A 25,512-nucleotide genomic window follows, 5' to 3' on the forward strand; every position below is an offset into this window, starting at 1 on the left:
CTAGGAGGGAAATTGGTGCCATATACAGGATGTGTTCCATGCAGAGTGGCCATAAGTTCTTCTTCTAAAATAGAAGCATACTCCCATGAGAGTACAGGATGAAGAGCAAAAGGTGATGAGACACAGTGATGGTTTGTTGTCTTGGAAAGGCCATTAAGCACCTTGCCATTGCTGCAAGTCGAGGAGTGAAGGCTAGGATTCTGGTGAGTGTCTGAAGATGGACTCTGCAGAGAGGTGAAGCTTGTTTCCAGGCACAGCTTATGAGGAGGAGTGACAGCTTTGGGTGATGCGGGCAGTTGAACACTATTTGAGGCAAGAAGATGGCAGCGCTCTGAATCCAAATGCTCAGCTGAGGTAACAGTTGAGTTGTTATTGGACAGGGTCCTCTGAGGCTTAGCAGGTCCAATAGTTGTTATAACCTAAAATCACAAACATAATTGAAAGTAAAAGAAGCAAAACTTAGGAACACATGTTAAATCATGACACAGGAGGAATATATGAAAACTCCATTATTTATATTCTTAAAAGTGAAGAACTATCATTCACTGAATGTTATTAACACACACAGCATATAAAATATACTGTATTTACAAAAATTAAACTATGATGGGACTAGTTTTCTTGAAGGAGAAAGAAAGTTAAATCTCATAAAATTTCTATTTTAATTAATTAACAGTAAAATTATCAATAATTTGGAAATAATTTCCACTGAATTTTAATTATTGAAAGGTGTATTTGGCCTATGTGGTGGAAAACTCGTGGCTGTAAGCCTGAAAGTGAGAACCAAAATGTTCCTCCAGTTGGCATAATTTGCAAAATCATTACACATAGGGTTTTACAAATTATAATACAAGGAAAATTCAAAAAATAAGGTAACAAGAGTTCCTACATTCGACGTATTCCACCCTATAATTGAATTTTTCTGCAGGGATGAAGCAGGAGACCACAGCTCTATCATGCAGCTGTTAGATGGTCATGGCGATGGTCTTTTGGGACCAGAAGAGTATGCATCTGGTTGATTTCCTCACCAGGGGAGTGACTGTGAATACTGCCCTAGTTACTGTGACATTCTGGAACACTTGCAGGTAGAAATTCACAGAAAATAACCTGGAATTCTCATGTTGCTGCACAACAATGCCAGACCACATGCAGTAAACAGTATGAATGAATAGTTACAGCGCTTGTGGTGGAAGGTAGTGGACTATCCTCTCTACAGCCCCAAATTAGCACCCAGTGATTTCCATATTTTTGGACCATTAAAGAAGCACGTGAGTAGTAATTGATTCAATACATCCTATTCAGCATGCCGTCATGACTTGGCTTCAGAGACTGAAAACAAATTTCTTCCATGCCACCATCAAGGTCACCATTACAAGAAGTGCTTGGGCATGAATGGTGATTACCTTAAATAGTACTGTGTTTCAGTGCCCTACTACCATGACGAATAGAATACCTAGTGAGATCATTCACTGAGTGACTGTGAATGCAAGCGAAATGGGTGACGTCCTATTTCTTCAGAAAATCAGAGGTAGTTGCATGCGACCGCCATCTTGCACATTAGCCCCTGGGGTAGAAGTCCCCTTTTGTATCCCACCATAGCCTGGATCGCTCCCACAGAGTGGTGCTAGTCGAGCCAATCACCAATGCTAAATGGTCAGCTGTTTTAGTGGAGGTTACACTGATACACAAATAACCAATACAACACCCGATTGTTTAGACTCATGAATAATAATGTCAGAGAGTTGTTAATAATATTCTCAGTCCCCACGAAGAAATACTTTGGACTTTAATAAGAGAGATCACGAGATAAAATGGAACATTACAAAAAGCGAAAGCAATATTGTGCCTTATGTACTTTAAAACTAACCTTTTAAACAGAGTACATAAAACCTTAAATTAATAATAATGTTATTTGCTTCATGTCCCACTAACTACTTTTACGGGTTTTTTGAGACGCCAAGGTGCTGGAATTTAGTCTCACAGGAGTTCTTTTACATGCCAGTAAATCTACCGACATGAGGCTGACGTATCTGAGCACCTTCAAATACCACCGGACCGAGCCAGGTTCGAACCTGCCAAGTTGGGGTCAGAAGGCCAGTGCCTCAATCGTCTGAGCCCCTCAGCTCGGAACATAAAACATTAAACATTCCATGTTCTTACTCTGCCCCTGTAGGAAATAAATCCTAGCTTTAACTGAGGAAAGAGATTTTTAACTTGCATTAAATTGTGAGTTGCCTTCTTTAGGCGTCTTCTGAGACACACTATTGGCTTTTGGGCATTGGTAAGAGAACTAGACTGGCCATGAACTTCACTACAACAAGGCTGACCTTGAACCTTACCGCTCACTGTTGCCATCACTGCTTCACCTACATCGTGATTCTTGTTCCTTATCCTCTTGACACTGTCTTCATTACTTTTCCTATGGGGTGCCTTTTGAGATTTTACCTCAGCGGATAGGTATTTTGGTAAATTTGGAAAAATATGAGGCACTGCTACTGGTTTTAATTTACACCTCACACGAGGATGTTCAACATTTTTACCATTCACAACGAAACAGTCCGCCTTTATAAGTTAATTAAATCTGCCAACAAATGCAGGTCCCATATTCCGCTTTTGGCTGACAATTGCTTATTTTTCTGTGGAATAACTCTTGTCCACTTCACAAACAGATTATTTTCTTTTGGCGGTATAAGAAAATCATGTACCATCAAGCTTCGTACTGTAACCCAATTTATAACCAGGAACAAAACAGCAACGTTTTCTCTAAATAATAGAAAACTAGTTGGTTGCACGCACAAAGCACTGCACAGATATTAATACAGACTTTTGGAAAATATCAAAACAAACAAATTCCCTCTATAGGCGTTAAAATTGTTACCATGACTTCACGCATGTATGCTATGACCTTTGTTGACAATTTGGCGCATGTGTTGTTGCAGCTGTTTCATTGTGACTGCAGTGGCACACACCGCAGGGCCACCAAAGACAATGTTGAGAGAGCGGAGTGATCTCACTAGGTATTCTATTCATCATGCTACTACTATGTATCCATTTATCTGCCTGTAAAATAAAGATTCTCAATGCAAGCTCTTGTTATCTTACTTATCTGAAGCCAACTTGTACATAAAATATATCATATTAAAGAAGCAAAAAAACATATACCAGTCATAGTCTAAATTCTATTTAAATACACCATCCTTTGGATATAAGAAGGAAATTATTTTCATGGATACAGGTGATGATCATAATGATGATGATGATGATGGTACTTAATCCTCAACAATTTATGAACTTGAATTATGTAAATAAATAAATAAATAAATAAATAAATAAATAAATAAATAAATAAATAAATAAATATTTATAACACTGTCTTCTCTGAGTTCCAATTCTTCCTGGAATCACCGAATCCAAAACTTTACCACATCACTGGCTTTTCGAGCAGCATTGGGAATCTGTGTCATTGGATAACCAACTCCCCACGTCCCTATAATATGTCCTCTATTTATTTTTAAAAATGTAGCATGGAAATTGTAAAAATGTTTATAAATAGAAAAGCAGTCTTTAGGAAGTTTCTCATGGCATGGCTTTCCACTCACAACTCTTTTGCTCATGAGCAACAGATGAGAAAAAGGAAAAGATAAGGCGACAAAGCTATTTGAAAACAAACCAATCTTCAGCAAGTTAACAACAGGGTTGTTTCCTAAACCCACACCTGGCTTGTTGGATTGGGGAATTGATGATGATTGTTTCATAAGTCAAAACCTCCAACATGACTAGAGAAGTTCAAGGAGGCTATATAAATGAAACAATATTAAGAACAAACAGGTTTGACTTATGATTAGTAGCAGTTTGTCAGTATGTACACAAATGGGGATTGCAATTGTTTCATACAGTATTATTTCTGTTTAATTTCTAACTTTATTTACTTAATTCTGTTGCTAATGCCAGCAATTAGGTTCATTTTATTAATTTTTATGCATATCATTGTCAACAATATAGGCTAGCCCACAGCCAAGAAAGTAAAAAGATAACATTATTATTATTATTATTATTATTATGTCTTCATAAAGTGGCAATCTCTTACACTTAACCACTTAATTTTTCTTTTTTTAGACTTTTACAGTATTAATTTAAAAGATTGTGGTAATCAATTACAATTAATTAGAGAAAACATGTAAGTCAAATAAGGAGTAAAAAATAATTATTATTACAATTGAAGTAAAAGTATAGGATAAATAGAGAGCAAACAATAACACAAAATCATCAAATTAATAATTGGTGAATACTTAAGTTAATACTACAGTATCTACTAACCAGCTTTGTTATTTTATCTGCATTCTGTTAGGATATAAAATAGTTTTTTAAATAAGGTCTTCAAATGCATGTGATTTTAATCCATAAGCTGAAGAAGAGAATTTTAAATTCTCAAAACATGTACTTGTGTGTATTTATATATTTGATGGTTTAGATATATAATTTTTGAATTGTATTAACAAAATGGACCTTGACATAATTAACTATAGGTACTGAAATCACACTGAGACAGAACAAACTACAAAAGTGCATGCTGAAATGTATTCTACCAGTATTCTTCCACATTCTTATGTGAGAGTCTGCTATAGTGATAGAAAAAATAAGTTTACCGGGCGAGTTGGCCATGCGCGTAGAGGCGCGCGGCTGTGAGCTTGCATCCGGGAGATAGTAGGTTTGAATCCCACTATCGGCAGCCCTGAAGATGGTTTTCCGTGGTTTCCCATTTTCACACCAGGCAAATGCTGGGGCTGTACCTTAATTAAGGCCACGGCCGCTTCCTTCCAACTCCTAGGCCTTTCCTATCCCATCGTCGCCATAAGACCTATCTGTGTCGGTGCGACGTAAAGCCCCTAGCAAAAAAAAAAAAAAAAAAAAAGTTTTCTCATTGAGATAGTTTGCTGATACTGACGTCTTTGCCTACACCCATAGGAAGATAATTTTTGTTCGCAACAAACTTCTTTTTGAGTGACAGGAAGAATATGAAGCTATCAGTTGCTGCTTTAGATTTTGGTGTAATTGCGATTCTACTTAAGTTGGAAGCTCAAGTAACCCAACATAACAAGTTCCCTATTACGGGGTAGTGAGGAAGACTTATTATGGAGTACCTCATATTAGGAAACTGGTGTTTGCTTCTTTTGATTTGAATGTTATTAGAATGATTTCTGCTTATTCATTGTGCAAAATAACAGACCACTAGATGAATAATTTGTTTGTTTGTTTGTTTGTTTGTTTGCTTGCTTGCTTGTTTGTTTGTTTGTTTGTTTGTTTGTTTGTTTGTACCAATGATGAAAGAACAGCTGAGCACAAGTTTGTCCAGAGCTGGAACATCTTGAGATATTACAAGTTCACTGTATAAAGCTCAGTTCATGCTGCAGAAATCAAAGAATTCCACCATCTCCCTGCCGAAAGCCAAACAAGTATTAAAACTGACTTCACAGACACTAAATTCAACAACAACAACAACAACAACAACAACAACAAAAACAACAGCAAAGAAAAGGACCAAAAAGCTTGCAGTTGAATCTTCATCATCCAAAGAAGACTTTGACATTTTGCCTCTAGAGACAGAAGACGAGTGGGGTAACAAAAGTGAGGATGACAAAGGTGCCGAATGTGTCTGTTGTGCAGGCCTTTTCTTGGTCAACCAACAGCAAGAAACCTGGATAAGTTGTACGTAATGTTTGAAGTAGGCTCATACTGCTTGTACAAGTAATACTTCGGCCAGATTCTACACATTTGTGTGTGGGGAAAGAAAAAGTGGACACAGAAAATAAGAATGCTGAGAAATTAACAGCAAGCAAATGCAACCTTGTCAGGTTTTGAACCCAGAACGTTGAGTCTACATCCACTGATCCTATGTATTTGTCTGCAGTTGTAGTTATTTATTGTATTTACCTTACAAATCCAATTCCATATTAGGAACCTCTATCAATTAAGCACTATCCCATATTAGAAATCCAATTCCAGTAATTTAAAAAAATTAGCTATAATTAGAAATGTATATTTTATAAATATGAATTACATTCTACAATGTAGAGAAATAGTTGCAGAACCAATCTATACTATACCGAGCCCTTATTGAAGTGCTCATTTAATTAACCAGTCATTTATTTGAATGTGCAGGGTATATTTCATATTTATTAAATCTTGGTGACTTGCAGGGGACATCTACATTCATCTGCATATGTCACAATTTCTACAGGAAGCTTAGAGCCCAGGTCTATTTGCTCGCCAGCTATGTTTAGAAGGTGGGATTTGGACGTGATGTACAAAACTCAGAACAAGGAAACATTGGAACTCCAATCGCCAGGACCAACAGAAAACATTTCAGAAGCCCGGCGAGAGGCTAGAGAAGCTTGCAAGATATGTTTGAAGAAAGCATCAGGCACACGAGGTGTTGAACCAATGATACGATAGCATAACAGTCATTATGGCTAGGCATTATTGGTCTGTGTAAGTGATGGCCCCAAACGAGCATACAACAGTGTCTGAGAGGATGAACTGATAAAAGTGACTAGCACGTGGGCTAGTTACCCCCTTTTATTTGTCAAGATTCCATGCAGGTGAGGAGAAATTTTATTTACGCGAGTGCGGGTTAGGACTTATGTACCTTGATCTTGTAGGGACTTGTAACTTTTGTTGAATACGCTCAGACAGCATTTAAGTATTCAGGATTTTACTTTGAGAGAATGGCATTTATCTTTCAATTTCAAGAGGGAAAGAACAGTTTCAGATAATCATTTCAATGCATAGTAGCCTGCCTGTTTAGATAGATTTTTTGAGGACATAAACTTCACTATTTCCAATCCAGTATTTAAATGGGAAATATTTGACCTACTTACAGGGTTTGATAAGAAGATTTGTTCCGCAGCTGAATGGGAACTGGTTTTTCATGGTCAATGGAAATTACCCCAGCAGTAGTATTCTAGTAACTGGCAGGTTAATCTTGACCCAGTTTTTCTACACTGTGAATGAGGGTATGTTTTAGACAACATCCAGAAGCAGAAGCAGCAACAAAGACTATGAGACCACATTTCTACGCCAGGATGGAGACCCAAGGACTGACCCAGTTCTATTCTGAAGGCATCACATTCGATATGGCTGGTTAACACAATGGAGAGCCGGCTGTCCCAAAGGCAGGCGGCAAGAGTCAATGAAATAGATGAGTACTAAATTTTCAATGTAATTTTATATGTGTGCATGTGTTTTAATGTAGCAAAAGGGATATGTTAGTTTTTATATTTAATTTCAGTAAGTTTAGCTTTGCTTGGAAAGAAGACTACTCCCTATTAAAGTAAATGTAAATATTATTGTAATGTATGTGTGGACTGATTGCATGAGGTCACAGCTTGCTTTCTCATTTTATTCAGATTTTTGGCTGAGTGGTTAATGTCATCCATTTTACGAGTCAGTTTCTTGTTTTAGCCTCATATTATTTTCATCATTTGTTTTGCTTTGATGTTTGAGAAACAGTGTACATCTCAGGCTTAAATGTAAATAAGTAACTAAAGTAAAGTCAGGAAGGACTAGATAAAATTGTTAATGGGAGTTCAAAGTGTACTGAAACATGCCGTCACGTTCTCTGGGATTTATTGCATGATGTGTGAATGAGAATGTGTGAGATGGTGGAGTTTGGATCCACAAAGTTTGGTAGCATCACCTTCATGATTATTTGAATATAAAGATGAGTGTAAATTAGTGATTGATTCACGAGTTCCTCGAACACAGTTTTGTATTCCAAGTTCCGAATATTTAGAACCAATTTTCTGTAAAATTATTATTATTATTATTATTATTATTATTATTATTATTATTATTATTATTATTATTATTATTATTATTATTATTATTATTATTATTGATGCGAGTTTCTTGAGTTGTAGGATTGAGATATTTCAGTAACTTTCAGTTGTTCAGACATGATCAATTTTCTATGTGGCAATTTCTTAGTTTCAAGTTATGGTATTATTACAGAGTTGGCCACTTTATTATTCATATTTAACTTTACGAGTGTGAGTGCTTTGATTGGTGACCAGTGCAGTGTTGTTTCTTTTCATGGGAGCGAATGTTAGATGACGTCATTTATATTTGTATCAGTTTTGGCAACTTTAGGACATGTGATATTTTGTGTGATTTTGAGTAAGAGGACACGTTTCTCATCTGAAAGGTCTCCATTTTTCTCATGATTGTGAGACTTGCCTTGGGTAGACTTGGTGAGCAGCGTGTGTTAAGGGTTGGACCCTGTGTGTTGTTGATATTTGCTGCATTATTTTGGGAGACTGAATCTTCGCTTTTGAGTCATTCCGCTGTGTGTTGGCGAGGGTGATATGTGTGTCTATCGAGGAGAGTTTTTGAATATTGAATTTTAAAGACCGCATTATAATCAAAACCAACTTTCAAGCTATTAGGTCGTGTTATGTACATTTAGTACGTGTAGAAGAGATGTTAAGTACTGTATAGAACAAAAATGGCCAACCGGACACCAGTGGGATCCGAACCCACAACCTCCCGATTTCTCATCGGTTGCTCTACCAAATGAGCTATGGTGGCCCAGGTCATCCTTGTTCTGGTGGAAAGGATCTAAGCTACAGGTCTGGCAGAACTGCCATCACACCGTAGAGTGCGTTCAAGTTGCCCGTTGTGGGCCAAGTCAATGAATATTGAATTTTAATGGCCGCATTGTAATCGAAACCAAATTTCTAGCTATTGGGTTGTGTTACGTACATTTAGTACGTGTAGAAGAAGTGTTAAATACAGAACAAAAATGGCCAACTGGACACCAATGGGATCCGAACCTACAACCTCACGACTTCGCGTCGGTTGCTCTACCAATTGAGCTATGGTGGCCTACGTCATCCTTGTTCTGTTGGAAAGGATTGAAGCTACAGGTCTGGCACAACTGCCATCACATTGTAGAGTGCGTTCAAGTCGCCTGTTGTGGGCCAAGCCAATGAATATTGAATATTAACGACCGCATTGTAATCGAAACCGACTTTCAACCTATTAAGTCATGTTACGTACATTTAGTACGTGTAGAAGAGATGTTAAGTACAGAACAAAAATGGCCAACCGGACACCAGTGGGATCCGAACCCACAACCTCCCGATTTTGCGTTGGTTGCTCTACCAATTGGCTATGGTGTCCTAGGTCATCGTTGTTCTGTTGGAAACGATTTACTCATTCAGGACAAATTTACTAATTTACTCATTCTGGACAAATATTTCAGGTTCCCTATAGGAATCAACATCTATATCATCTGATGGTCAAGCAGGCACCAATTTTTGGTAATGAGATAAAGTCTCTCATAGTGCATTGGCACTGCTGGTGGCTCCATGTAGCCTACGCAGTGGCCTCCACGGTATGCACTAACCATGCGTCTTGGTGGGTGTGCAAAGTACCAACTGATGAGCCCAACTTAACACACGGGGGTGAAACGCTGGCAACCAGCAATGAGTTACCTGGAAAATTTATAATGTCCAATAACGGACCATTTATATTGGTATTATAAATTTACTCATTCGGGACAAATATTTCAGGTTCCCTATAGGAATCAACATCTATATCATCTGATGGTCAAGCAGGCACCAATTTTTGGTAATGAGATAAAGTCTGTCATAGTGCACTGGCACTGCTGGTGGCTCCAAGTAGCCTACGCAGTGGCCTCCACGGTATGCACTAACCATGCGTCTTGGTGGGTGTGCAAAGTACCAACTGATGAGCCCAACTTAGCACACGGGGGTGAAATGCTGGCAACCAGGAATGAGTTACCTGGAAAATTTATAATGTCCAATAACGGACCATTTATATTGGTATTATAAATTTACTCATTCGGGACAAATATTCCAGGTTCCCTATGGGAATCAACATCTATATCATCTGTTGGCCAAGCAGGCATCAATTTTTGGTAATGAGACAAAGTCTCTGAAAGTGCATTGGCACTGCCGGTGGCTCCAGGTAGCCTACGCAGTGGCCTTCACGGTATGCACTAGCCATGCATCTTGTGGGTGTGCTAAGTACCAACTGATAAGCCCAACTTGGCACATGGGGACGAAATGCTGGCAACCAGGAATGAGTTAGTTGGAAAATTTATAATGTCCAATAACGGACCATTTATATCGGTATTACTGGATACTGGCCGCACTTAAGTGACTGGAGCTATTGAGCTCGGTAGGACACTGAACAAGACGTAGATAGTAGTGGTGAAGCAGAAGAAAATGACAGTACTTATTTCCTAGGGTGAAATGGAGTTTCTAAGTGGCGTAAAGCCAATTCTCCAAGAAATGTTCAAACCTGGTGACAAAATATCGTCACACATTTACCTTGTGTGAAAGGTGTTTCGAAGCTTGCTAAAACACTTAAGGAATGCTGGAAAGTATTCTTTAATGACACAGTTCTATCTACTATATAGTAGTTGAGTGCGCAAACGGGAAAATTGAACAGGTTCAAAGTAACTACAGCAGGAAAGATACGTTTGATCTACTGACATATGTCATATAAAGGCAAACTGTACTTATGACTTGCAAGGAACAATATAACCACACAAATACCAAGGAGATTTGGGCTAGCAATTAGATGGGTGTAGAGCTGTGCTGCTTGGTTATGTCAGAGAGACATTTTAGGTTCCTATATATTGCCTAATGTCCATCGTTAGTTGACTTTATATATCAATAAATTAGATTCAGTAATTTATATTCATTATTACAAAATGTCCTAAAATTAATTAAATCATTATACAGTACTTGGGATAGCATAATTGCCTCAGAAACCAAATGGCATTTCTCAGATGCCACGAGACCTTCTATGACACAGAATTGTGTGCGAGCACTGCAGGGTTAATTAAATAAATTTTAAAAGAAAGTTTCAACATCATTATGAACAATGATTATTAAAAGTTCATAATAATAATAATAATAATAATAATAATAATAATAATAATAATAATAATAATAATAATAATAATAATAATAATAATAATCATTGTCGTCGTTGTCATCATCATCATCATCATCATAACTATATAATGATATCAGTGTAGGAAAATTATAATATTCTTCAGAAATATAAATAAATATCAGTATGCTTTTTGAAGTTTTTTTAAATAGAAGACATTCCTGATAATATTATGGTTACATAGAAATATCTTACGTCCTTTCTTTACTGACTAGTCCATAAGTCAGATTTTTATTACTTTTTTAAGTGTCAAGTGTAACCTTAAAATACTAATAAGAAGTCAATAAGTAATTCCATCTATTCCATTAATATTGTTTTCCTAAAGCTTCCCTTTTTGCTGTATTACACATTCCAATTGTTACAAAAATTAATGTTTATTAGATTTCATTTTTTAATGTCACCCTGTTGTACCTTTTATGAAATAAAACAAATGATTTGATATTGTCCAATATACATACCTGTAAAGGTGTAAGTGATGATGCGAGAAGATCTGGTGGTCTGATCCCAGGGCAGTTCATGGTGCTGCTTACTGTGTGAGGCATCCAACAACTCTGTCGGACTGTTACTACACGTCAGCCATGCTATATTACTTTCAACAAGCTTACTACATACCATTTCACATGCAAACACATGCACTGAACTTGCATTGTAGAAAATTAGTATGACACACAAAGCTATCTAAGGTACTTTCCAACAGATATGCATTATCATGGGTTCTGGCAAATAGATAGAAATTTCAGTTTAATTCACCAACACATTAAAAAACAGGAGTTACAAGTAGTCAATATTTATACAAAGGATTGAAGCTAAGTAATGGGAGAGAAACTAACTTCTTTTGATAACATCATAAAGTTGCAAAAGGTACACTATAATTTTGATATTTCAGCATTTTTTTTGTGTCAGTGAATCTTGTTAGATAAATTTGAACTTCTTGGTCTAATATTAAAATGTTAAATATTTATGCTAACAATCATTCTCGCTATCTCCATGCCTGCTAATTTCAGTTTATGACTAAAATATCCGCAGTCTTCTCACCTTTCCACCTGATATAACAAAGACAACCTACAGTATAATTTGATCCAAGAACAACTTTAAGCTCTCTTTCCTACACCTTGATTGAACTTCTCATCATTTGTCAACTGTATCAATGGAATTATTAAAATTTGGTTGATTGAGATATTCCGTTCAACAATATGTATTTCTTGCTTTATAATAATAATAATAATAATAATAATAATCATCATCATCATTATCTTAATCTTCTGATCTAAACTGAGATGAACTCTGAAAGTAGCTTTAACAATTGTGTACAAGCTCTGATGCTTTGAAGGAAAGATTTAATGGATTTTTTGATGCTTTCTGCTTTGCAGATATCAATGCAAGAAACTACAACTCGATTCTCAACTATTTGGCAATATTTTAAACTAATTATTAGAATATCATGTTACTTCTAGTTTGAAGATTCACAGTTCACAATGTAAATTAAACAAGCATATCAGATCACCCTAAGATAGTGTGTATAAAATATGTCAGTAAATACTGTATGCATAATTATATTTGATATACAGTAACATTCAAAAGTACTTTGCACGAGACATATTTCGTTGGCCAGATTGCATATTTGCAAGCAGAATGAGAACAAAGTAGACTAGTTGTTCTGACACCAGATTGCTTTGCACTGCTGTGGTTTAATGCTAATTCATAAGTATTTTGTGGTAGTTTTAAAGTTAAATAAATTAGTATTCATAATTCTGGAATGTGTCTCATATTTTTATTTGTTTATAGCAATGCCAAAAACTGAGAAACTAACTTTGTTGTCTCCATGCTAACAAGTATGCTGTAGTAATCAAGTGAAAGTGGTATACAATGAAGTATTAAGTTCTAGGAAAGGTTATTTCACTGAAGCTCAACTTGTAGGATTCCAGCAAGATATAGCAGATTTAGGAGGTCAAATGGACTGTATCGCGATTAACCTATCTATGGCATTTGATAGGGTAGATCATGGGAGACTACTGGCAGAAATGAGTGCAAATGGACTAGACAAAAGAGTGACTGATAGGGTGGTTATATTTCTAGAAAATAGAACTCAGAGAATCAGAGTAGGTGAAGCTTTATCTGACCCTGTCATAATTAAGAGTATTATTGGACCTTTATGTATTCTTATGTATATCAATGACATGAGTAAAGAAGTGGAATCAGAGTACGGCTTTTTTCGGATGATGTTATTCTGAACAGAGTAATAAATAAGTTAAAATATTGTGAGCAACTGTAAAATGACCTCTATAATGTTGTGAAATGAACAGTAGGCAATGGTATAATGATAAACGGGGTTATAAGTCAGGTTGTGAGTTTCACAAATAGGAAAAGTCTTCTCTGTTTTAATTACTGCATTGATGGGGTGAAAGTTCCTTTTGGGGATCTTTGTAAGTACCCAGGTGTTAATATAAGGAAAGATTTTCATTGGGGTAATCACATAAATATGATTGTACAAAAGGGTACAGATCTCTGCACATGGTTATGAGGGTATGTAGGAGTTATAGAAAGGAGAGGGCATATAAGACTCTGGTATGATCCCAACTAGAGTATGATTCCTCTGTATGGGACACTCACCAAGATTACTTGATTCAAGAACTGGAAAAAAATCCAAAGAAAAGCAGCTCGATTTGTTCTGGGTGATTTCCGACAAAAGAGTAGCATTACAAAAATGTTGCACAGTTTGGGCTGGGAAGACTTGGGTATATTCCAAGTTATCAGTGGAGAAATGTTATGGGATAACATCAGTAGACGAATAAGTTTGAATGGTGTCTTTAAAAGTATTAAAGTAGAAAAGTAGGAAAGATCACAATATGAAGATAAAGTTAGAATTCAAGAGAACAAATTGGGGTAAATATTCATTTATAGAAAGGGGACTTAGGGATTGGAATAACTTACCACGGGAGATGTTCAATAAATTTCCAATTTCTTTGCAATCATTTAAGAAAAGGCTAGCAAAACAACAGATAGGGAATCTGCCACCCAGGCAACTGCCCTAAATGCAGATCAGTAGTGATTGATTGATTGATTGATTGATTGATTGATTGATTGATTGATTGATTGATTGATTGATTGATTGATTGATTGATTGATTGATTCTGGAAACCAGAAGACAACATTTGTTTCTTTTTTTTTTCTATGCACAAATATTTCTCAGCCCAAATTATTATTTATTTATTTTTTAATCTATACTTTCACCTTGTAATTTAGATGTGAAATGGAAATAAATGAATTTCTTCATGTAATCTCTCTTGATGGTTTAATTTGTTTCATTGAATTTGTCAAGTACCTATTTGAAATGGGAATTTCTTGACTCTGCAAAATAGTTTTGGGTACTATTGCACTCTTCATGGTATGCCAACAGTTAAAATGTTTCCTTAATTGTGTCTCTTGCTGTCACTGATGTCTAACTTTTCTTCTGGGTGAATTCAGAAAATTTCTAATCCAAAAATGATACTGTGACAAAAAACAGAATTCCAATTACTGGAGCAACTTTGTCATATTTTTACTTCCAAAATGCACGGCTGGCATATATTCAATAAAATATATATTTTAAGAGTCAAATGGAAAATACTAGTAGTTCACAAAATTTGCAATGAATCAAAATACAATAAAACAATAAAATAAATTTAGTTTTCATCCCATAAGTAAATCAGAAAAAAGGGGGAAAAATCCCTAATGTCAATACTAAGCAACAATGGAAATTATACAGAAGGTAGTAGACAATTCCTATTAGAAACTCACAATATACACTAAATTTCTTTGACCTCATTACACTTAGTAAGTTACCTCACTGGAGCATTCTGTCATGAAAATAGTCATCTTCAAAATTACCCTCAGTGCAGCTTTCCACTCTTATTGAGGAGCAGATTTACCTACTTGATTTGGATACATCTACAAATTATGAGAGTTTTTAATTGGAACTGCTTACCACACTTATAAGGAAATAGAATAATTAAGGAAGAATTAATTATGTACTGCATGCTTCCTTTCCTCCCCTAAAGTATGAGATAGGGTGAGGGAGAAGGTAGGGAGGTAGAACAATATTTTCAACAGGTCAAGACTTCTCATTATTAACTCTGAAGTTTTCAGAAATTAAATAAACCATCTCACTTAATCAAAATCCCATGCATATATAAATGGAACTATTTGCTCTACGGCATGCAGATGGAACCATAGAGCAAGTAAATTTTTCTCTTTTCATGTTTGTAGGTCTGCAGGAATACCCCGACCTTTTCTGCAAACATTGCCAATGATGTTTATAGTATAATTACCGACTTGAAATCATGAAGTCATGAAGTGCACATTCACTAATAAATGTTGTTAAACATTTTCCTTTACCTGTGGTGTAAATTTGTCCTAATTTTTAAAAGATATTTGCATACATCAGATATGAAAAGTATTATTGTTTGTATAAAAATTCATTTCATTTTCAGTTATAAATAGATAATATTATTACAGATTATTATTTAGTTTTTATCAAAGTTGAAGTCATCTGTAGTAAGCAGCAATCTTGTTGAGATAATTTATATCAAAAGGGGGTATATACATGATGTATTTCATAGTTATATTTTGTATAACATTCTTTTTGCCTCAATCAATAAAAACTCTAACAAATTTGTTTGTATTCCTCACTAACTTTCCTTCTCTAATAGAAACACACTGCTGTTCATAAATATCTGAACATAACAAAGTAGCTGTGACAGTCATGTGATTTTCACATGGAATGTTTGTTATGCAATATATAAGAAATAATAAACATTATCTGTAATACATACTGGTGGAAAATTAATCCAAACACCAAGAAGACATAAGTTTAAAGGAGTGTAATTTAGGCTAAGCAATTGTCTAGGTAACATATTTATTTGATTAAAGTTTCCAGGTCACAGGTTCAAGTATGCATGATATGACATGTGACATGGTGGTACATTAACAACCGCTGTGGTCGCCTCGATTTTCAATGCAAGTATGCAAACATGCATGCATTGTGTCACACAAGTTCACATCATTTTGTGAGATGGAGTTCCATGCCTTTTGTACTTGTTCAGTCAAAATAGCAACGGTTAATGCAGGTATTGGATGACGCTGGATTTGTCATCCCATAATGTACCATACGTGGTCTGGTGATCTTGCAGAGCAGCTGGCAGTACCTCTAACAAATTTGTTGGGTGAGAGCAGCGGAATGAGGGCGAGCATTATCTTCTTGGAAAACACCCACTTGAATACTGTGAATGAATGGCAGCACAACTGGTTCAATCACCAGTGTGACGTACAAATTCGCTGCAATGTTCTTGGGAAAATGACGAGAGTGCTCCTGCTGTCATATGAAATCATTCCCCCGACCATAACTCCTGGTGTAGGTCCAGTGTGTTGGCGCCGCAGACAGCTTGATTCCAAGCGCTCACCTGGTCTCCTCCTTACCAAGACAGAAACAGCTCTCATCTGAGATCATAACAGATCTCTGCTCCACCCTCCAGTGAGCTCTAGCTTGACACTACTGAACTTGCAGATGGAAGTGATTTGGAGTTAATGGCATGAACGCTACAGAACGTCTGGCTCAGAGCTGTCCCTCAAGTAACCGATTTCTTACAGTCTGCTGTGTTACTGTGGTGCCAACTGAAGCTCTTAATGGCTGCTGCTGATGCAGTACGATCCATCACAGCCATGCAGTGAATACATCGCCCCTCCCTCTCCATAGTGGCCCGTGTGCATCCAGACCCCAGTTTTCTTGAGACAGTGCATTCCCGTGGCCATTGTTACCAACACCAATGCACTGTGGATACATCCCTGCCAAGTCTTTCTGCATTATCTCGTAGCCCTATTACACGGCCTCATTCAAACTCAGTAGGCTGCTGATACTGCCTTCTTCATCCCCTTAAAGACATGTTTGACTCACACCTACCTCACCATATCAACATCGGACAATGACTAATGCTCACTAAGTGTACAGCAAACTTCCTTTACAAGTTCATAGTGATGCTACTATAGCAGCACTCTTCATCAACTAGCATACAAATTGGAATACATCTTTCAGATGTGCAAACGCCTCTCAAATTTCGTTTATCTAGTACAACTCCTTCTTGGTGTTGGGATTTCATTTTTTGCCAGTGTATGTATGTACTGTATATACTTTCATATTCAGGGCGAGTCAGCAAAGATATTCACCTCAAATAACTCCTAAACCATTAAATGGAAATGAAAATCTGTTTTCACTTTTAGTAATGTTTCTAAGGGGTTCATAATCAAACTTGCATGGAGCCTGTTGGAATGAATCACAAATCAGGCAGCCAAGGTATGCACACCATACTGAGTTCATCCAACAGCTAGGTCTTCATCTTTTCTGCCCCTTAATACACTATGACAACATTGTATGAATTAAAACTTTTAATGTCAATGTAGGTAATGAGTAAGGGAAGAACAAATACTCTATCACCTTTAAGTGACAGCATTAATTCAAATAGGGCAGCCATGGCTGTTGAACAAAGAACATTTGAAGACATTTAGTTTTCTTGAGAAGTACTTGTCAGATTTTGAAAATAATCAAACCCTGAATTTGCAATGCCCTTATCTCTAATAATAGGTGGCAAAAACAATATAGCAGCATTTAAAAATACAAAGTTAATACCAGTACCTCAACAGATAACGATACCCTGGAAGAGTATTGTAAGTTCAATTATGAGCTCCGTGGCAACATTAGTGAATGTGAAAACAGATTTTGATATTTTTAACATCTGCCAGTTATTTCAGGTAAGCTCACCCGTATATCAGGCACTGGTGTGTCCTCCCCTGGTCTCTAAAACCTGCACTACTCGTCTGAGGACTGAATCAAATAACATTCTAATGGTGTGGAGTAACTTTGGGTCCTCGTCTCAAGGTGGTGCAGCTCATTGCAGGCATACTCCCAATGGATATGAGTTACATGCAGCATTTTAACAACACTAGCATGTATCCATGGCTTTGCCTGAGTTTATTAATTCAATATTAGATGTTTCTAAACCATTTATTTTAAAGCAAAATAGAAATATTTATTGACACACATTGCCTTTACATAAATTGCATGAAATATTTTATTTTTAATATTGTTACTTTCAATAGTTAAGATACCGGGTTGGTCATTAAAAATATTACACAATAAAAAAGACCATGTTTTATAAAAAAGCAAACTAGTTTTTCCTTATATTAAGTGTCCTTCCATTCGGAGCTAAGGTGTGTAGAGTGTTTAGCTTTCCAAATCTTGAATATCCCACATACAATATTGACAATGGGAGAAGCACTGTTTTCAAAGATGGAGTCCTACAATTTTAAGTGATTATCTTTGTCTCTTTTTGATGTACATGGCAAAACTCAAACAAATGGGGAATTGCAGATATCTAAATTGAAACGGTATATCCGAAGGGATGATTTGAATCTGAGAAATTAATACTACTGTACTTTGTCTGTTGTATGTACAATCATGATGGTGACTCCCAATAATATTTGGCCTCAGTTTCTTGACTGAGAGTCATGTTCTGTTGCAGAGGGAAGGAGGATTCATATTCTTGAAAAGTATAATCGGTGCCATAATCATCTGCTCCAAGATGTTTGAGGGTACTCCAGTTGACTCAAAGTTGTTCAAAAACTCTGTCATGTAAATGGCAGCCTCATCTTTATTACATGTGTTGATAGACATGTAAATTTGTAGAACACCGAATAACCCTTGTAAATGTTGCTTGTTGATGTCATTGACAGCTACAGTTCTTGAAGCAAGAATTGCTCTTTGACACAGCTATGCTTGATCAGTGAAATGCTATCTCTAACTGGCTCAATGAGAAATTAACATGTGTAGAGAAAGATACAACTGTCTTTTAAATTGTGCTATAATTTGTGAATTTTCTTCTGACTGTAGTTTATTAGGTCTAATGTTTTACATTACTTATGTTTGAAATTGTTGTTGTCTTCTGAGAGTACCTGTGCGACAAATAAGAAGATACATCCACTGGTTGGGGTGTAGAATATGTCTACGGCACACCCTTATAATCATTATAAAATATCAAAGCCTTATTAACAACAGTGCTGATGATAGTATTTATTATTAATATTATTATTAATCACAACAGTAGTACCAGCACACTATATTATTATATAACCGATTTTTGGACTCTGACTCATAAGAGGTCACTAAAAGGGGTAACCGTAGGCTCTAAACTTGAAATTGCGGGACTCCTAGCCATATCCACATACTTTTAACAACACCACTTTCACCCTTCTATCGGACCTCACTTAGTCAACCCTTGTAGTCTTCTAATACCAACAGTATTTGGCTTGCAACACCTAGCCAAGAGTTTAATTTTCATTGTTTCCTGAACACAGAAAATGGAATACATACATGATGTCCCCAACTCTTGCTCTGACCTGATCCTATTGTTGTTAGGTTTGTGAGACCTAGGGAGTGAACTTGGCTTGGCTGTGTAGAAGAATGTATTGAATAATTGCGTGTTTCTGCACTGGTTGGCAGTGTGCTGTGCTGTGTGTAATTTGAAGATATGAAACAGCACCCTATGAACTAAATAATACTATCACTGATTTTATGTATCAATAACAACTTTCAAAGATTTTGGAGATGCCGAGGTGGCATAATTTTGTCCTGCTCACTTGTTTTACATGCCAATTAATCAGTCATCAAGTGCCCATAACTATGGTATTACTGAAACCTACATTCTTCTTCTTCTTCTTCTTCTTCTTCTTCTTCTTCTTCTTCTTATTATTATTATTATTATTATTATTATTATTATTATTATTATTATTATTATTATTATTATTATTATTATTATTATTATTATTATTATTATTATTATTATTATTATTATTATTATTTGGCCTGTTTTGCACTGTTCATGTCTTGGCCTTTCTCTTCTATTGTTATCCCTTAATACGTCCTCCTAGTGTGATGCATTTCTAATCATTATTTATTTATTTACCGTTATATATGCATTTTTCTCACCTTGTATGCCTACTCAAAGACCATGTTCCAGCACATAGGAACCTCTCCAGATCCTGTATATGGCAGATTCAGAGAAAATAAGCTTTGATTTGCCTTCAGATATCCTATATTTGTCATGTCATCATGAACACAGATCTTTACCTGCATAAAAATTTATCTAAGAATACGCCCATGTTAAAAATTTCAGATCTCTGTGTGTCATAGATTTGGCTGGGCATCACATGCATACACACAGGCAAAACACTTCCAGATATTACGGATTGAATGTGGCTCTTCGTGTCTGGGATCGAAAATGGCTTTCTATGCCATGGACTTAAAATGGTTCCTGACTTATATTTACCAATTTTATGTATGTTGCCTAGCGACAGTGAATCTATACATTTAATCTTGGAGACAGCACGCTGGATTGTTATATCCCAACACATGTTTTCACGCAGTTTTTCATTCATAGCTCACCAACAAAACGAAAATTAAAAATCCGGCTTTGAGGTGCATTCGGACTGCCTTTCATCTACCTATGTTAAAAATTTCAGATCTTCGCATGCCGTAAATTTCTCTGGGCGCCAAGTGCACATGCACATGCACGCGCACATGCACGCACACACACACACACACATGCATACTTCCTTTTATTATTATATTGATATCAGCCTTCCTGGCAATCTTAAATTTCTGGCAGTACCAGGAATCGCACCCGAGCCTCCGAGGATGGCAACCAGGAGGTGATCATTCTATTGGTGTCATTCTTGTCATTTGGTTATTTTCCAGATACTTTCAATAAGAGACAGTACTGGCAATCTTGAAGGGCATAAAAGAGGTACATTGTTGTTATTCTTAAGAAGGCATATGTTGTTGTAATTACATGTAGCCTGGCAGTGAATTGCTGGGTGTTGGCAAAACAAGCCTTACTGGTCTCTTAATGTCACTGGAATGGGCAGTCTCTAATGGCTATACAGATATGCACTATGCACTCACATATACTATACAACCTCACACTGCAAGGTCCTGATGCTGATAATTCTATTGTTTTCCCCCTTAAAACAACAATGGCGACCACCACTTTTTATACTGGTGCAACACACAGTCCTGATGATGTCTTCCTTGTCAATATCCAATAATGAGGGGAACCCACCAAGGGTAACAACCTGATTTCCCAGAAACTTTGCTCAGTGAAAGAGGGGTTGAAATAAGCAAACACCTGTTACAGCTTATCCGTAGACATTCGACCATTTCCAAGAAAATTATGGTCAAAGTTTCCAAAGGCTCTATGTGCCTTTTAGCTTGTAACAAGTTCAACTGATGCTGTGCGCAGCTGTGTTCAAATCCCAATTACATATCCTCAAAATAGAGGTGTGCGTGGAGAGCCCATGGGCTGGCCGCTTGATGTCCGTTTTGCAGTGGGCTTGTACAGCCTGCCTGCGACTCAGTATAGGTGCGTATGTGCAGCCCATAGGCTTGTTGCTTGATGTTTGATTAGAGAGTCCATATAGCCTGCCTGCAGCTTTAGTTGATCTCTTGACTTCATGTTGTACTTACGTATAAACTATATACTCATAAATTTGAGTTTTTTTCACAGTCCTCTATACCCATAATTGTTATCTGAAGATTTCTTGCTCCTTTGTTATCTTAACTTTCATTATGAATACTTTTTTTTTTTACTTTTTGTACTCTTAATAATGAAAGTACTTAACATATTTCTTTACATGAATTATCTAATATATTGCTACAAAATAATTTCAATTAGTTGTCAGTATTCTAAATATTAATTCATAGCTCAAAGTAAATGTTTTATATATTAAAACAAAAAAGTTGTTATGTAACTAAAGATCTAGAATAATGATACATAAATATATCTGTAATAATAAAAAGGAAGAATCTGTCTGTGCACAATGCCTAGCCAAATCTACAGCATGCAGAGATCTGTAATTTTAAACATAGGTAGACGGAGGAGTGTTCAGATGCACATCAAAGCTGGATTTTTCATTTTAGCATTCTTTGGTGAGTTATGAACAAAAAACTGGTGGAAAACATGTGTTGGGATATGACAATCCATCGTGCTGTCACCAGAATTAAATGCATAGATTCACTGTCGCTAGGCAAGGTACATAAGATTGGTAATACAAGTCAAGGAGCCATTTTAAGTCCTTGGTGTAGGAGGCCATTTTTGGCCCCTGACACAAGGTGCCATATTCAATCTGTAACATCCAGAAGTTTTTTTCTGTGTGTATGTGCTCGATGCCCAGCCAATTCTATGGCAAGCAGAGTTCTGAACTTTTTAACATACGAGTATCCTTAGATGAATCTTGCAGAGGGAAGCTTTTATCTGTATATATCAAAATGAATGTTTGTATGTCTGTCTCGAATGGACTCAAAAAATACCCAACCGATTTTGCTGAACATTTCACAATTTGTTCTTATTACTCCTGGGAGGGTTTAGGAAGTGGTTTGAATGAAATCCGATGAGTAGTTTTTTATGATGAGTATTTTTATGTTAAAAATTAAATAACTGGAAAGGAGGTTCAACCTATTCAATACTCAAAAGAAAGAAACGTAGCAATCACATTTCTATTTGAATGGGACCGGTTTCGACCTTAGTCTAGGTCATCATCAGCCATAAAAAACATGTAAAATGTTTAAGAATGTTGTAGGTCAGTTTTTCACTCTGTTAGTCACAAAGACACGACATCACATTCTGTTCTGCACAAAGTCACAACATTAACAATCAACTTGCGAAGATCAAAAAGGCTTGAATTCGCAGACGAACAGATCTGTAGAAGAAAGCCGCCAGCTCCCGGTGACTACGCGGCACACTCAAGGTCACGCGCTGCGGCCAAACACCAAAGTAGAGTATTTTTATGTCATTAATTTTAATGCTAAGCCGCACCAAGATTGGATCGACTTGATGGACAGATTGTCGCTAGGCGACAGCAGCTTATACTATATCATTATAGTCCGGTAAGGAAGGAGAGGCCGTAGACGACCACGATTGAGATGGAAGGATACCATCCAACGCAGCATTATAGAAAGAAACCTGGACTGGGACACAGTGTTGGAGGAGTGGTGGAAAGACCGAAGAAAGTGGAGAGGAACCATATTTGCCCCTACCCGGCTACAGCTGGATAAAGGGAAATGATGATGATGATGATGATGATGATGATGATGATGATGATGATGATGATGATGATGAAGTCCAAGTTCAGCCCCCATCGGCATACGGGGTGAGATGGAGTGAAAAAGAAAATGTCTAAAAATGACTGAGGTTATGGACAAAAGTATGTGTATGTTCCAGCATAGCTTCCAATCAAACTTGGTACAAATGTGACTTACTATCTGAAAAGTGGGGGTGTAGGAGTGGGGAGTGAAATGTAAGAATATTCTAAAATGACCGAAGTACATTCCTAATCGGGATGGGGGTTAGATAGGGTGAAAATAAGAATGTTGAAAATAACCAAGATTATGGATGTGCATGTACATGTTCCAGCATACCTCTCAACCAAATACGGTACACATATGATTTACTATTTGGGAAAGAAAACTGTGGGGGGTAAGACTCCCCTATAGGCAGACGTGAAAAGGGGGTGAAATATAAAAATAATAGAAAACAACCAATATTAATGTAGAATCCATAGATTCCAGGGTCACTGAGATGAATACTGGCAATCTGGTTTTCTTTGTTTTCTTTTAAGTCTATGTTCAGTCCCCATTGGCATGGGGGTTGAGAAGAGGTGAAAGAGAAAGTATCCAAAATTACCAAGATTATGGATATATGTGCATATGAATAGCTCTCAACCAAACTTGGTACACATATGACTTACTATCTGAACTGGCACTTTCTGGATGCTGGATAAGTCATACTTCAGCCACAGTGGGAATGGAGGTTGGGAAGGGGTGAAAATGAATGTAAAAATTCTAAGAGAGAGAGAGAGTGTGTGGTTTTTTTCCAGCATAGCTCTCAACCTAACTTGGCACACATTTGACTTACTATCTAGAAAAAATTCCTATGTGAGACATCTCTAGCACCCCTAGGGGTGGGGATTGGAAGGGGATGACATGCAAGAATAATCGAAAACGACCAATATTATTTTTGAACCCATACTTTTCGGGATCGTTGGGATGAACAGTGACATTCCAGATGTTGTCTAAGTCCAAGTACGATCCCATTGGCATGGGGAGTGAGAAGTGATGGGACAGAAAACACTCAAAATGATCAAGATTATGGATATGTGTATATATGTTCCAACATAGCTCTCAACCAAACTTGGTACACATGTGACTTGCTATCAGGAAAGAAAAAAAAGGTACTATGGAAGTGAAAAATTCCTACCCCCACTAAGGGTGAGAAATGGAAGGGGTTGACATGTAAAAATAATGGAAAATAACCAATATTAATGTAGAATCCATTGTTTGTATGTTGCTGAGATGAATTGTGATGCTCTAGATACCATTTAAGCCCACGTTCAGCCTAAATTGTGATGGGGGCCGAGATGGGGTGGAAAGTAAATACAGTAGTCTAAAATGACCGAGATTAGTGTTGAATCCACAGTGTTTGGGGTTGCAAGTCTGATTGGTGACAGTCTTAATGAAAGTTGAAATTGTGTACAATATATCTGTAGCACGACGGGTAAATACATATATACTTAATATTTTTTGAAAGGATCAAATATTTCCCGGTCAGTGTAAGTCTGATTGGTGACAGTCTTAATGAAAGTTGGAATAGTTTACAATATATCTGTAGCACGACGGGTAAATACATATATACTTATTATTTTTTTAAAGGATCAAATATTTCCCGGTCATTTCGGGCTATCTATAAAACTACATAATAGATCATAAAATATCAATCATTGTCTCAATAAGGAATTCTATAAAAATTCACTTCACGCATAATTAACAGGAAATACAAATCTTAAAGTTTAACATTCCAAAACTATCCGGGTACTGCAGCTAGTTAATTATGATGTATTTAGTTTGTTATTTCATATTTACCCAATATTCATTTCATTCACTTAAACAATTTAGGGAATGGAAGTTCTAAGTTCCCAAGGAGGGAATTAGATATTTTTCCACCATAGAGCATGTCAAAAAACAGATCAGATGTAAGGCTTTTCAGGGCTTCTGATAAGTTCACCTGCATACACCGCAGCGTCAGTGGGTAGGGTTAGACACATCCCACTCTGATGAGTCTAGTGTCAGACCTAAGACGAAATGCTGGTTAATAGAGCAAATGCCTGAAAAGCCTTACATCTGATCTGTTTTTTGACATGCTCTATTGGTGGAAAAATATCTAATTCCCTCCCTTGGGAACTTAGAACTTCCATTCGGGATTGCTAGGCAGGCAATAATTCTATTGTGGAGATTTATCTCCCGTACGCAGTTATCAGACTGTGCCTCTTATATAGGGCTTCTGATAAGGTCACTGCTGGATCTGGTTGGAGAGGGGAAAATGCCACTCAGTCGGCCCAATATAAACATAAACATAAACATAAACATAAACAGGCAGATGCCTAGTTGGC

The 25,512-nt window shown here is 36.7% G+C and overlaps 1 protein-coding gene across 1 annotated transcript in view; it reads right to left on the reverse strand.

Moving 5' to 3' along the window:
* Window positions 1-273: 273 nt before the first annotated feature.
* The window catches only part of LOC136866925 (diacylglycerol lipase-alpha), a 245,167-nt gene continuing 219,928 nt past the window's right edge, over window positions 274-25,512 (reverse strand). The window contains exons 14-15 of the mRNA XM_067144016.2: window positions 11,445-11,551; window positions 274-419 (exon numbers count right to left, since the gene is read on the reverse strand). Coding sequence (XP_067000117.1) covers window positions 394-419; window positions 11,445-11,551 — 133 coding nt within the window. The 3' untranslated portion in view covers window positions 274-393. The remainder of the gene's footprint in view (window positions 420-11,444; window positions 11,552-25,512) is intronic.

The sequence above is a fragment of the Anabrus simplex genome, chromosome 1, assembly GCF_040414725.1.
Source record: "Anabrus simplex isolate iqAnaSimp1 chromosome 1, ASM4041472v1, whole genome shotgun sequence".
Lineage (NCBI taxonomy): Eukaryota > Metazoa > Arthropoda > Insecta > Orthoptera > Tettigoniidae > Anabrus > Anabrus simplex.